This window comes from Peromyscus leucopus, chromosome 20, assembly GCF_004664715.2.
Source record: "Peromyscus leucopus breed LL Stock chromosome 20, UCI_PerLeu_2.1, whole genome shotgun sequence".
Taxonomy (NCBI): domain Eukaryota; kingdom Metazoa; phylum Chordata; class Mammalia; order Rodentia; family Cricetidae; genus Peromyscus; species Peromyscus leucopus.
Window position 1 is genome coordinate 42,737,314 of NC_051080.1, and position 13,506 is coordinate 42,750,819.

Below are 13,506 nucleotides of genomic sequence, written 5' to 3' on the forward strand. Positions count from 1 at the left end.
GAGACTTTAGACCTGGGGGTGCAGCTGGCCTGCGGCTGACTCCGGGCGGGACCTCGGCTTCGGCACGCCGGGGCCCCGCGGCCGGTTGATAGCCGGGCGGGCCAGTTTTTCTGCACCCGGCGTTGCTGGGGGTCTAGCTGGTGAGCGACTCGTGGGCGGGCTCTCCCAAGGAGTGCGCCCTAGACTCCGGCCAGCACTTGGGCCTCCCCGGGTCTGAGCACCCCGAAGTTCCGGTGAGGGTTCCAGGTGAGCAGGAATGTTCCGGGATGGGCAGGTGCAGCCGGCCGTGCGCGGCTCGGCACCGCCGCACCCCTCCAGGCCGCTGGGGCTCCCCGGGCCGCGCGGCTGCGCTCAAAGGCGCGAGCTCTGGAAATCTCCCCTACCTTTGCAGCCACCGCAGTGCTGGGGCTGGGTCGGCCCAGAGTTCTTCTGAGGCCCGGGTGCGCGGTAAACATGTTTACAGTAAAACCCTGGCTCCGAAGGTTTGGGGAAAGAGGGTTCAGCTAATGGGAAGGTGGAAAGCCCATCTACCCCAGGGGGAGAGCGGGCGGTTCGGTACCCAACGCACACTGGGCGTGAAGGTGCGAAGCCTGCTGCTGGAGAGGCTGCCTCCCCTTCAGTGAAGAGGAGCCTCAGGTCACCACCCGGTGCGTCTATGTCCTGGGGGATCTGAATGAAGAGAAAGTTCCCTCCCGTTCTCCAAATTGAGAAGGGCTGTGGAAGGAATGAGGCGGTTGGAGAGAGGGAACCGCAGGCATCCTGGGAGCTCAGGCTCGGGACCTGGCGCTAAAATGAAAGCAGCCTATGGAACCCACTCGGGAAAGGGTTTCTTAAACCCCCGAACTCTCCGAGGCGTTCTCGTACTTCCACGGTGTTCGTCAAATTTATTCTGAAGTGGTCAAGCCCTGCAGGATACTGAACACGGAGTCGCATGTCCCAGGCTCACTGTGTAATCCTTGAGAGCCGAAAACTGGAAAAAGGGGGAAAGAGGACCTTCTCTCCTGAATTATGTTTTTACCAAAGAAACGAAAATTTATATTCACTTCGACGAATAAAATAAAAGGCTTTTACCTTAATATGAGGTGGTTTGCGTAGTGACCGCCTGCCGCCTGTGCTTAGCCTTTGACGGCTCTCGGCGTGCAGCTCACGTCCACCCACCTCCCCACACGGTGGGGGTTACTGTAATTGTCCTTTGAGAAGAGTGGCTGAAACGCATCTTTTGGAGGAACGCTTTTGAATTATGCAGTTTCCTTAAAAGATCTATGCTCCTCCAAACACCCGCTAACGTAAGTGCCCTTCGGTGACTCGTTTGGGACCAAGGACGGTTTGCTTAGTTTTGTTCAGGCGCATCGCGTCTGAAATGAAGCTGCGTGGTGTAGATCCGTGCCATTCCCTGTCACCCTATTCCAAAGGGGCTGGAGTGACTTTTCATTCACACGCTCACAAAGTAACTAAACCTTTAGGAGAGCTAGGAAGCCTAACAGTGCACGTCAAATTCGATTAATTTTCCTGGCGGCTGGACAATGAACTCAATTTTTGCTGAGAATTAAGATAATGCATGTTTTGAGACGCTGGAATAGTATTTTCCTAAAATTTAAAAATGATTGTTCTTCACCCATTCCAGATGGGCTCTTCATTGTTTGCCAATGGATCGCAGATGCCCACTCCTTTAACCAAGTTGGTTAGCTGCTTATGAAATGTACATTAGCTGATTAAAGCTTACATATTGGAAGAAATTTCTTCTGGAACATTCCACATGTCTTGACACTAATTATGAAATTAGTCAATTGTCACTTCCATAAACAAACTTCGTTTTGAAAACAGTGGAGGAAAACAGACTACACATATAGCCATAATTGATCAAAAATATGGGCAGAACTATTTTACGTTGGGGCAAGGGAGGTACATACTGGAGAAGAAAATCCAGAGCTGACTGCCTCGGCCCTTTGAAGCAGATGATCATATAAACGTGTTAAGACGTGGAAACGAAGCTGGCCAGCTAACAAAGTAGAAGCACAAAATGCAAAATGCCCTTTGGACTCCTCTGAGGACTCGGAAAAGCAAAGACCCAGAAGCTGAGCTTCCAACAGTGTAAGGAAAAGTGTCGTCCTGGGAGAGGGGATGGGCGTTGTCTTAGTGTGTGAGATTCGAACTGAGTCACCTTGGGCTCTGCGTCTGGGCGAACGGGGAAACCTCGAGCAAACCTGCGCCTTTAAGACTCAGTTGCTATCCAAACACAAGTAAACAGAGTGGACCATTAGCGGGCGCCGGGCGCGGAGGCGGAGCCTGGGTGCCCCGGCCCCACTCCTCTGCAGGACGCCCGCCGGGAGGGGAGGCGGGGCCGCTACTAAAGCCTTGGACTCCGGGCGAGGGGCAGCCTGGGGCGGGCCGCGGGCCGCGGCGGAGCTGAGCGCGCTCGCTGCCGGAGGGGGATGGCCCTGCAGGGCTGCGGGCTCCGACTTCACCCGCAGTCCGCGGCGGGAAAGTGGCCCGGGCACCGCGGTCTGGGCGAGCGCTGAGGACGCCTCCAGAGCACGCGCGCTCCTTTTTACACATTCCGCTCCCACGGACCGACCAAGAACACGATCCGCTCCCCCAGATCATGTCCTCGGCTCCCGGGACTTCGCGCCGAAAAAGAAGTTCGCCCAGCTTGGACCTCATGACCTTTCCAAGCTGTGCGCGCTGCTGCCCCGACCTGGTCTGAACCGCGCTGCCCAGGCAGACCTCGGCGCTGGCGGTGAGTGTCTCCGGGCCCGGCTGTAGCTGTCCTAAGGAAGGAAGGGATGTGGGGGTTCCAGGAGCGCCCCGGTTCTGTGTGGAGAGCCACAAGTTCAGTCCCGGGCCTCGTGCTCTGGCTCCCTCCTGTCCCTCGCACGCAACTCCCAACTAACACACCCAGTCGAACCTTTGTGTGCTGCCCCGAACTTTTGTGTTTGGTTTGGGTAGATTTACGCCTTCGGCAAGATTTATAAAGAGGCGGATCGTCGTATTTTGTGGTCAAACCCCATCATCCCAAGACGTTGCTCCCCCGCTCCAGAAAGCCCGACCCACGCGTCCTACAACAGCCCTGGCTCGCAGCACAAAAGGGCCGGGACGCACGGTGCGGTCAAGCCGGCGACTCCGAGGGCGCATTTCGCGGGGAAGAGTCCAGTCATAGGTGATTTTTCCCCCAAGCGTGGGCTGGCCTCTTGCTTTTCCTTCCGCTCCCGCCTTTGCCAAGAGGGCAGCAGGCAAGCTCCCCAGGGGCCGAGACGCTCGGATTGTCGAGAAATAGCCGGGAAGGGAGTCGCGGTTGTGGGAAGAAGGGAGGACAAGGTGTTTGTGGAGACGGCTGCGCCGTCAGTCTCCCCACCTGTGAGCAGAGAACAAAAGAGCGCTGGCTGCTCCCGAAGCGAAACCGGGTGCAGACAGCTCTCTGCAGCCGACTCCACAAACTGCAGTCTTGAACAGAACAAGAAAATGACACGGGAGGAGCGAGGGAGCGGAGACAAACCCAGATTATGTGGAAGACATCCTAATTTAATTAACTCCTTGGGAGGGCAGAGGCGCGGGGAAGGGGCAGGAACTTGGTGGCTGCCCCCTGCACCTAATCAAGTCCCCCCCACACACACACCATCATGAGCTTTCTGGTTTATATAAAGTTGTGCTGTATTTGAGTATTCAACGAGCATACCCATCTATCCGTCATTTCACTCAGAAATCAATACAGATGGGTTAGCAGATGACCCCAAACTATTATTTTTAGATAACTCAGTGTATCACCCCTGTTACCAAAGCTGAAGATCCTTTATCAAATTAACCAGAGTGCCTGTGTCCCCCGGTGTTTTGAACGTCTCAGTAAACTGAAATTAGTATGTACAGTTCTCCCCTGCTGACAACCAGTGAAACTTAGAAAACGTCCAACGCCTGGGAACGCCATTGAAAACTGATGAAAGAAATGTAGCCTCATCTCCATTGAACCGTTTATGACTTTTCATGGTTTAACTTTCTCTCCTCGCAAAATTAAAAGAAACCAGTGGTCCGAAACAGGCTGGTGGAGAATTGACAGACAGCGGAGGGCTCGCAGTTAGTGCCTGAAATGGAGTGAGCACTCAGCCCAACAAAACGAAAGTACCTTAGAGCTCTGCGTCCACTTAAGCCATGGCTTGACATACATTGCTAGCGACTAGAGCGGGCTTTGGGAACCCGAACTCCCTCGTTAGTTAGGCCAGCGGCGTGTGGAAGGTGTTTAGGGGAGTTCTGTTTGTGAAAGGGTTTCGGATGGCACAGTGGCTGGCTCTTCCTTTGCAAATTAAAGCAAACTTACAGTGAAGCGGCAGTTTGGGACGAACAGAAATGATCAAAATGTCCTTTACGGTATTGGGAGGAGGAGAGTGGCTGCAGACAGAATTAAGATTGTGACCTTTATGGCAAAGTTCACTTAGAGCATTTAGAGTAAAAACAATCATAAATGCTGGTAGTCGTTCTGATGACCAACTCTCCATCCTGGCCCTACACGGCCTGTGCTGAGGATCGTGTATTGCCTCTTGTATTTATTTCTAAGAAATCTAGTCTGGGAATACACCCAACTAATAATTTCGGTTTCCTCTCTATGTGGAAGAGAGGCTGCTTTTCAACACTAGGGGGAAAATGTTTTGACTCCCTGAAAAATCCTCATTACCCACGGAGAAGGAACTAAAGATGAAATTTATTATTTTTAATTGAAGAGAAAATAATCAGTGATGTTAGTAGAATCCCCCCCACACACACTCACACACACCCCATAGGAGAGAGTTTGAGGGCTGAACAAAAGTGAATAGTGATTTGTGTGGTGGGAAAGTTTATTACTAATGGAGTTCACAGTTTCGGTTGAACGGTCTGACTGAGACCCTCTGACTGTTACACACCTCTCATTAACTCCCAGCCTGAACTCCCAGACCGCATACCACCAGGCAGAAGCAGTTCATTAATAAATCTCTTGTCTCCAGACTGTTCCAAGCAGCGGAGGAAGGTGGGGGCCCACGGAGGCAGCCAGTTCCAGCCCTGCCAGAGCGCTGTGCCATAGCGCAGCCCCCGAGTCTGCTGGCAGATGCACCCCCGAGCACCACTGCATAAACGCGTGGGGAAGAACAGTCTGGTGTAGAAGGGGTTTGCGGGGCAGGGGGAGCAGGCCAGGCCCTCGCCTCAGATGTTGGGGTTAGCGGCGCGCCCCGCACCTGGAGGCCACCCTCGGCGGGGCTGGCAGAGCCCACTTATAACAGGGGGTGGCTGTGGGAGACTGTGGGCCCACTGCGCACGCAGGTGAGGCGCTCCGGGGAACCCGGGCTGCCAGTGCGGAGGCAGACAGCAGGCCACACACACCCCGGGCCTCGGTGCACGCGAGGACCCCCTGCAGCTCCTTCCCTCGGCCTCCCCCAGAGCGCACACTGCCCCCCCCACACACACCCCGGGCCTCCCGAGGGTGCCAGGTCCAGAAGCAGACCCCTCATTGAGAGCCTGGTGCTCAGTCTGGGAAGAGGGGTTCGGGCCTCAGAAATGTTCTGTGTCCTCACCCCAAGCGGGCTGGCGTCTGAACCATCTGGAAGGGATCTTGGTAGGGGTGGGAGGAGGGGAAGGGGTGAGCCCAGGCCGAACCCAGCCCCGGGTGTCACTTTCCTTTCCTGCGGGCCCGTCACTGCTGATAAATGGGAGGAAGGCCGCGGAAGGCGCAGGAAAACCAGCGAGGTCAGCGCGGGGCGAAGCCGAGCCCTGCTAGTGCCCCGGGTGAGCGCGGGCGAGGCGACCACAGCGGGCCACAGCGTGGGGGACAAGCCACGCGGGTGACCGGGGTCCAGGCTGGCGCGGCGCCGGAGCCCCCGTCCGCCTTTCTTCCCCAGGCGGAGTCCCCTCTCCCGGAATCCGATCCTCCTGCCACCGGCTCGCCAGAGGGCCACTTGACGCCGGGGCCCTGGTGTCCTGGAGACGGGAACTTAGGAGATGTAACCCGCGGGGTAGCCCAAGGACTCGCGGGGCTGAATAATAATCACGGTGTCTCCCTCTCTCCCCTGGACGTTTTTAGGGCCTCCTCTGCGAGCTGCTGTTTTTTTCTTTCTCTCGCGCCCGCCGGCCTCTGAGACCTGGAAGAAGGGGGCGGCTTCCCGCAGCCCCCCGGAGCCGCCAGGAAGATGGGGAGCAAGGCCCTGCCAGCGCCCATCCCGCTGCACCCATCGCTGCAGCTCACCAACTACTCCTTCCTGCAGGCAGTGAACACCTTCCCCGCCGCCGTGGACCACCTTCAGGGCCTGTACGGGCTCAGCGCCGTGCAGACGATGCACATGAACCACTGGACGCTGGGGTACCCCAACGTGCACGAGATCACGCGCTCCACCATCACGGAGATGGCTGCGGCGCAGGGCCTCGTGGACGCTCGCTTCCCCTTCCCCGCGCTGCCCTTCACCACGCACCTGTTCCACCCCAAGCAGGGGGCCATCGCCCACGTCCTCCCAGCGCTGCACAAGGACCGGCCCCGTTTTGACTTTGCCAACTTGGCGGTGGCCGCCACGCAGGAAGATCCCCCTAAAATGGGAGAGCTGAGCAAGCTGAGCCCCGGGCTGGGCAGCCCCCTCTCGGGCCTCAGTAAACTGACTCCGGACAGAAAGCCCTCCCGGGGGAGACTGCCCTCCAAAACGAAAAAGGAGTTTATCTGCAAGTTTTGCGGCAGACACTTTACCAAATCCTACAATTTGCTCATTCACGAGAGAACCCACACGGACGAGAGGCCATACACGTGTGACATCTGCCACAAGGCATTTCGGAGGCAAGATCACCTGCGGGATCACAGGTGAGGCCGGGAACTACGGGAAGGTGCATTTGCCCAGGAACTGTCCCGGCAGACATCCCCAAGTGTCACTGAAATCCAAATCCCTCCCAAAGCCGACTTCGGCGAACCTCCGGCGCTTACCTCCCCACCCCAAGCGATGGGAAGGGGCCTCACTCGCTCCTTGAGCAGGAAAAAAATTTGGTAGCTTGGCTTTGGCCTAGGAGTCAGTAATTCTATTTCCTCTGGGTCGGCCTCGGTCCTGAGTGAGGAGTGAAAAGTTAACCTCAGACCCCGGAGTCCTCCCAACTGGGTGGACTGGGTGGGAGCGGGTGCAGGTTTGGGGGCCGTGGAACCATTTCCGGACAATCTACTGGTCCCTCCCCACCTCCCCGAGTACCCCAGAGCCGCCCACAGGCTTTCTTATTCTTTGAGGGGTCTCGAGGTCGCTGTATTTAGCAACAGCTCCCATCACCCTCACACCCTGGATTAGTAAAAGACAGTAAAATAATTCCCACGGTAGGGGTGTGGAGGTTTCGCCGAAATCTTATCCGTGACTTCTGAGGTGGGACTTTCGTATCCGTCCCCGAGGCTGTGAAGTGATTCCCAAAATCAGCCTCCACCCCACTCAGCCTTGCCCTCCGTCTTCGTTTAAATCCCAGGGAAAAGGCCTGGAGACCCCAAACGGCTCTTTGTGCAGCATGTGGAGCTCCAGAAATACGCCAGAGAGGGCGGTCAAGTGTAGATAAAGCCAGAAGGCCGTGAATGTTCCCAAGAGTCTGTTAGCTGAGGTTAACTATAAACAGAATTTCACAGAAAATCTAAGAACAACATAAACAATAGACATTCTGCTTCCTTTGCCCTCTCAAAATTTCGTTGGAGTAATTGTAAAAATTAAATTAATTGTAAAAAGTAAATCCTAAGCCAAAGGGATGATCATTTCAATGAAACCTTGTATTGATTTTCAGGTATATCCATTCCAAAGAAAAGCCCTTCAAATGTCAGGAGTGCGGGAAAGGATTCTGTCAGTCTAGAACTCTAGCAGTTCACAAAACTTTACATATGCAGGTAAGTTCATTTTCTTTAAAATTGCTTCATTTTTATCATTATGGCTTTACAAAAGTGTTCAAGCCAGGGTCTGTTTCTTAACGCTCTTTTCAGGTTAGCTTGGGGAGGGGACAGAGACACTTTTTAAAAAATATGAAATGAATATACATAATAAAGAATTTTTCTTAACGAATAGGCCAACCCGTCTATAATAAATCCTAATGTTAGTATTGTATTTTTTTCATCCCATCTGCTCCGTGTTTAAAACTTCCGTGTTTGGGAGGAAATAAAGGTAATTTTGACAATGGAGCCATGGTGAAATCCCATATGCTCTCTTTCCCAGGGGCCTCGTAATTTGTAGCTTTCAGGATGTTGAGGAATAGTTTAATTTTCCAGCAAACAGGAGCTTCATTTCCCGGGAGAATGGAGTTCCCTAGGAGAGGATCCCCCCCTCCTTTCCTGCCCTTGACGTGGCGATGAAATACGTGGCCACCGAGGTGGTCTTATCAGTGCAATCAGGCTCCGCGGGCGCCTGTTCGTGTGCTTCACGATTGGCGGATGAAGAACACAGATCTGTCCCTGCAGGTCCCTCTTTTGTTGTCGCGCGCTTGTTATGTTAGGGCTTGGTACAGATAAGACAGAAACTGTTGAGGTGGGTGCCCGTGGTGGTGTGAAGGATTAATCCTTTGCCTTGCTTCACATCTGAACAGGAATCTCCACACAAATGCCCCACATGTGGAAGAACCTTTAATCAGAGAAGTAATCTGAAAACTCACCTTCTCACCCATACAGACATCAAGCCCTACAGCTGCCAGCAGTGTGGCAAAGTGTTCAGGCGAAACTGTGATCTGCGGCGGCACAGCCTGACTCACACCCCGCGGCAGAACTTCTAGCGAAGCCCAGGATCTGCCCTGTCCACGCCTCCCACCCGAGGGGCCCACCCCCACCCCCACTGACCCCAGCTCTTCCCAGGCTGCAGCCGCACCTGCAGCTGCGGAGAGTTAACTGTTCTTCCGGAGGACTGAGAACTCTTAGAAAGACACACACTCCCCCCTTCGCAACCAGCATGTACTAGATCCGTGTAGATATTCACGGCTCATTTTAGAGCTCTGTACATAGTGTCGTGGGTCTTCGTCCCGTCATGTTGTTTTGTTTTTGTATCTTGTTGGATGCACCCAGACGTGGAAATTGGAAACCAAATTTATCTTTAAAGACTGTATTTTCAAAATAAAACTTTTCTTGTTTCAACGCTTCTTGAGATGCAATGCTTCTTGATGCTAGTCAACTTCTGTTTTCCCTGTGGGTTCCAGAGGCGGGGACAACCGGGATTCAATGGGATTCAATGGGAAGGGTGTTCTCTATTCCTCGGTTTTAAAAACAGGACTTCTCTTAATAAAATTTGAGTACTTCCTTCTTGTACTGTGGCATTTTGGAATGGGATCATGCCCAGTTTTTTTTTTCTTTTTTCTTCCAAATATATAAAATTGAATCGCCTTGGAGTCCTAGTCCTCTTGTTTACTCCAGTCCCTACGTTTGTTAAGTTTATTCCTTCAGGTAAGTATACTGTAGTAATCACTGTTGATAACACACTGTTCACTGTTATGCCCTTGAAAGGCCCTGATGGCAAGAAATACAAGAAAGGAGCTTCGCGTTCTGGAAGTCCTTGACCTGTTGTCGAAGTTTATGGTGGGCAACTGCTCCTACTTTAGACTTTGAACACTGATTTCTCACTATAAACACAGACTTTATCCTGCCTTCAGGGCATGAGTGTAAAATCCTCGGGCAGAACAGGAAGATATGGAGGATGGAGAAAGGAGGAAGGAGAAACCACTTAGTAGTGTTTGCACACAATATTTCTTTCCAAGGGTGGAGATCAATTCTGTCAGAAGGGTAGGATTTCTCCACAAAGCAAAGTGAGTGAGGTCACTGGCCAAGGTCTGCCCTTGGAAAAATGTCAAGTGTAGGCTACTCCTTGTAGGGAGCTTGCAGTTGATATGTGGTAGCCTTCCAAAGCATGTCACTGTTTCCCAAGTAGCTCTGCAGCACAGGACACTGGGGCAGCGGCAGCCCTGGAGTCAGCAGGATTTGGGCGGAAGGCTCTGGGTGGAGGTAAACAGCAGATGGTTCCAGATGAAAAGAAAATGACTCAATTCAGAGAACATCCCTGGAACCTGTGGCCCAGTGGCCCAGTAGGCGCTCATAAATAGTTTAATACTGAATAACAGGCTGAATCAGGCATTCTCGGATTTCTTTTAAAAACTGTATTATTTGTGCAAGGGTGGCTTGTTTAACCTCCGGGGATATCAAGCAACAAGTTTTTCGTTTGTTTGATACCTTAGGATCTTCCAGAATGATAGGTGGGGATTTGAAGATAAAATTTGAAATTTCTCACCAGTGCCTGTTTGATATAATTTCCCAGGGGGTTTCAAAGCATTTTAGGTTCTTCTGTTATCCTGCTCTCAGGGGAGCTGGATGAGAGTCACCTCTCCATCTCCCAGGGGCTCATTTCTCCACACCTGTCTCCTCACCTGGCTATGTTCTAACACAACACAAATGCATCCCCAGAAAGAAGAAAGCTCAGAGCCTTCACTAGGAGTGAGGTGGTGTGTGTGTGTGTGTGTGTGTGTGTGTGTGTGTGTGTGTGTGTGTTTAGAGGAATTAAATGGCTGTTTATTTTCTTCTGTTTGTACAGAATTAACTCTGTGACCTCCCCTAACCCTACTCTTTCAAGATTCTGCCTGCCTTGACATGGAAGATTTTAATACTTCAGGGCAGGATTAACATTGGCTGTCCCTAGAGACAACCCCCCACCACCAATCTTTCAGGATTTTTCCATGTAGTCAGACTCACAACCCCACCCCCTACATACTACAAGTGTCACAGTTCCCCTGCACAGGAGTCAGATGAATCGTAAAAGAATGACCCTTGCCCATTACCGAGCTGCAAGCCTGTCCTGGGGGTCCCTACCACAGATATATACGTGGACTGATACAGCCAGCGCATCATTTCCTCCCATTTATTCTAGTTGGTAAAGTAAGGCTCTTAAGTGAAGGAGGAAGCACAGAGAGAGCCCAGAAGGCAGTTCCTCTTCCCATCACACACCATTTCAAAAGTCAAGGTCAATTCACATACAATTTATTTCCTTATTCCTTGATTTATCAAATGTCTGTTGTGTGCTTTTCAGTTGCCGAATCTTGTGACAGTTGCCCCTGCCCTTTGGTTTCATTTTTGCTATTGTTTTATTTAGAGACCAGGGCTTCCACGGCAGCTCAAGCTGGCTAAGAACTTACTTGGTAGCCCAGACTGGCTTTGATCCTTCTACCTCGGCCTCCTGGGTGCTGGCATAACAGGCTGAGCCACCACACCAGACCTGGTTTTTGTTTTCTGTTTCTGTCTTATGCACATAGTGGCACATTTAAAGACTCTTGACTTCTCAACTAATTTAAAAATCTGTATGAGAGAGCTTAATTTAATAGCTCTCAGGTCCAGTGGCCATCTAGGCTCAGGCAGGACCACGCTTTGTGACCTCCACACAAGTGACTCCACAGTCTTCATGATTCCAGGTAAAATTCTGAATAGTTGATCCCTCTCCAAACTCTGCGGGTTTTTCTCCTCTATGCTTAAGTATGCAGGAAATGAATCTTGTGTGAGACATTCTTCTAAGACATTGTAAGGACAAGGCAGATCTTGTGTCTTGGGAAATAGAGTTGCTGCTTTTATTTTTTGCTTATTTGTTTGTTTTCTTTTTTAGTTCAGAGAAGAGTCATTATTTGTGTTTTAGATTAGCCCATGTTTCCTTACACCCCCTATCATAGCCAACTTATGAATCAATTGCCTTGGCAAAAGACTTGGCAGAGGAAAGATTACCCATCACAACCACAGTGCAGAAAAGTTAATGAACAGCAGTTACAAATGACCATTGAGTTGTGACTATAATATCATCTTGTCATCTGTGTGTGAGATCTGAAAGACATTTCTGAACACTAATTATATTGTAACCAGTTGCCTGTGCAGAATTACGAATGAGGGTCAGGTGCCTTCATGGGCACTTAGCTTGAAATGCAGGTCATTGCAGCCCAAGCCCTTTATTACTGCAATAATTAGCATTATTTTTTTTGCCAGATATCATTGTATAAGAGAAAAACTTCACAAAATCTACCTCTAAGACAACTACGTGCTTTAAAAGTCAGCAAATTCAGAGTCTAAAATTATAAATCGGCCCAATTACCTCTGCTGATAAAATAAAAAGCAGTGCCGGGAATTTCCTCATTTTACCTCTGTCTCAAGCCTGGATGGGCAGCCAGCTCCTGGGAGGTGCTTGGGAAACAGAAGACTGTCAGCACATCCAGGTTTCACACTATGTAGAAACAACAGAAAGTCTTAATATGAGATAAGTACGAAATGAGCTGCTCTTCTCATTACCATATCATTTCAATATTATTGTAATAAGGGAAGAGAACAAATTGACGAAACCATATAATACATTGCAAACACTTGAGCGTTGGGAGGATTACTCGTATCCACACTCACCAGTGTGTTATGTTGAGACAGTATTTCTCAATTTTTCCCTTCTAACATGTCACTTGACATTGATAGCTACTACTGATGACAATGATGCGCAATAAAGGGGGTGGAGACGCAGAATGATTCAGCTCTGATGACCTGAGATAATTCAAGTTCATTCTTGTTTCTTTTCTTCTTTTTATTACTTATTGCCTGCACCCCACACAAATTACCTTATTGTCTAAGCTAGGTGAGTTTTCTTTATTGAAACAACCCAAAACAAGAATTGATAGTTTAAAAAAAAACTGTAAGTAACCTTAAAAGCCCACCTCCCAAAATTTTTTGTAAATTATGCCATATCTGCTAGGACAATTTTTAATGAAAGAAACAGGAAATGTAACTAGTGGGAGCTTCAACAACAGAGGCTCTTCTTCTGTTTGATAAGATGTCTTCAGACAGGGTCAAGGGATTTGTAATTCACTGAAGTGACAAGGTCATCTGGACCCAGTTCTTCCCTCTTTACTGTGTAGACTGGGGCTCCCTTCATGGCCACAAGATGGCTGCAGCACCTCCAAGCCCATTGTTGGCTCATCAGACACATTCCAGAGGTAGAAAAAGATGAGCCCTTCTGTGGGTTTCTTTGTAAGAACTAGGAGTCTCTCCCACAATCCACCTGCAGACCTACCCGGTCTCTTTTGTCTGAAAAAGTAAGCTGTCTTCCTGCTCCTCCTCCAACCACTAACAAGGAGAAGAGCACTATAGCGTAAATGGCCAAGACTCCATAAATGACACTAGTAGGTCTTTCCCGAAGCCCAGGACTACCTGAAGAAAAACACAGATAGGAAAGCAGGCTACCGTGAACAGGAGGCAGGCGTCAGAAATAAAGTTCCCAAGGGCCGCAGAGATGCCTCAGCCAGAAAATTGCTTGCCCTGCAAGTTTGAGTTCAAGCCACAGCATGCACAGAAAAAGGCCCGCGTGATGGAAGTCATTCAAAATCCCAGTGCTGCAGAGGCAGACACAGGTCTCAAAACACCAAGTGGACAGAGCCAAAGGAACAGTTTCTGACCTTGACCTCTGGTGTCCACATTCACCTGCACAGGGATGATCACACACACACACACACCACCACCACCACCAACAACAATAACAACAACAACAACAACAAATAAAGCTTCTGTTA

The 13,506-nt window shown here is 50.7% G+C and overlaps 1 protein-coding gene across 2 annotated transcripts; it reads left to right on the plus strand.

The window, feature by feature from the left end:
• The first annotated feature begins 2,531 nt into the window (after positions 1–2,531).
• Positions 2,532–9,075, plus strand: Osr2 (odd-skipped related transciption factor 2). Of its 2 annotated transcripts, XM_028884494.2 has the most exons (4): positions 2,532–2,737; positions 6,038–6,799; positions 7,744–7,843; positions 8,533–9,075. In XM_028884494.2, the coding sequence occupies exons 2-4, from the start codon at positions 6,144–6,146 to the stop codon at positions 8,713–8,715; spliced, it is 939 nt and encodes a 312-aa protein (XP_028740327.1). In that variant the 5' UTR covers positions 2,532–2,737; positions 6,038–6,143; the 3' UTR covers positions 8,716–9,075. The 2 variants fall into 2 exon arrangements, with proteins under 2 accessions (XP_028740327.1, XP_037053621.1); XM_037197726.1 differs by lacking the exon at positions 2,532–2,737 and having other exon boundaries at positions 6,044–6,799; positions 8,615–9,075.
• The last annotated feature ends 4,431 nt before the right edge of the window (positions 9,076–13,506 follow it).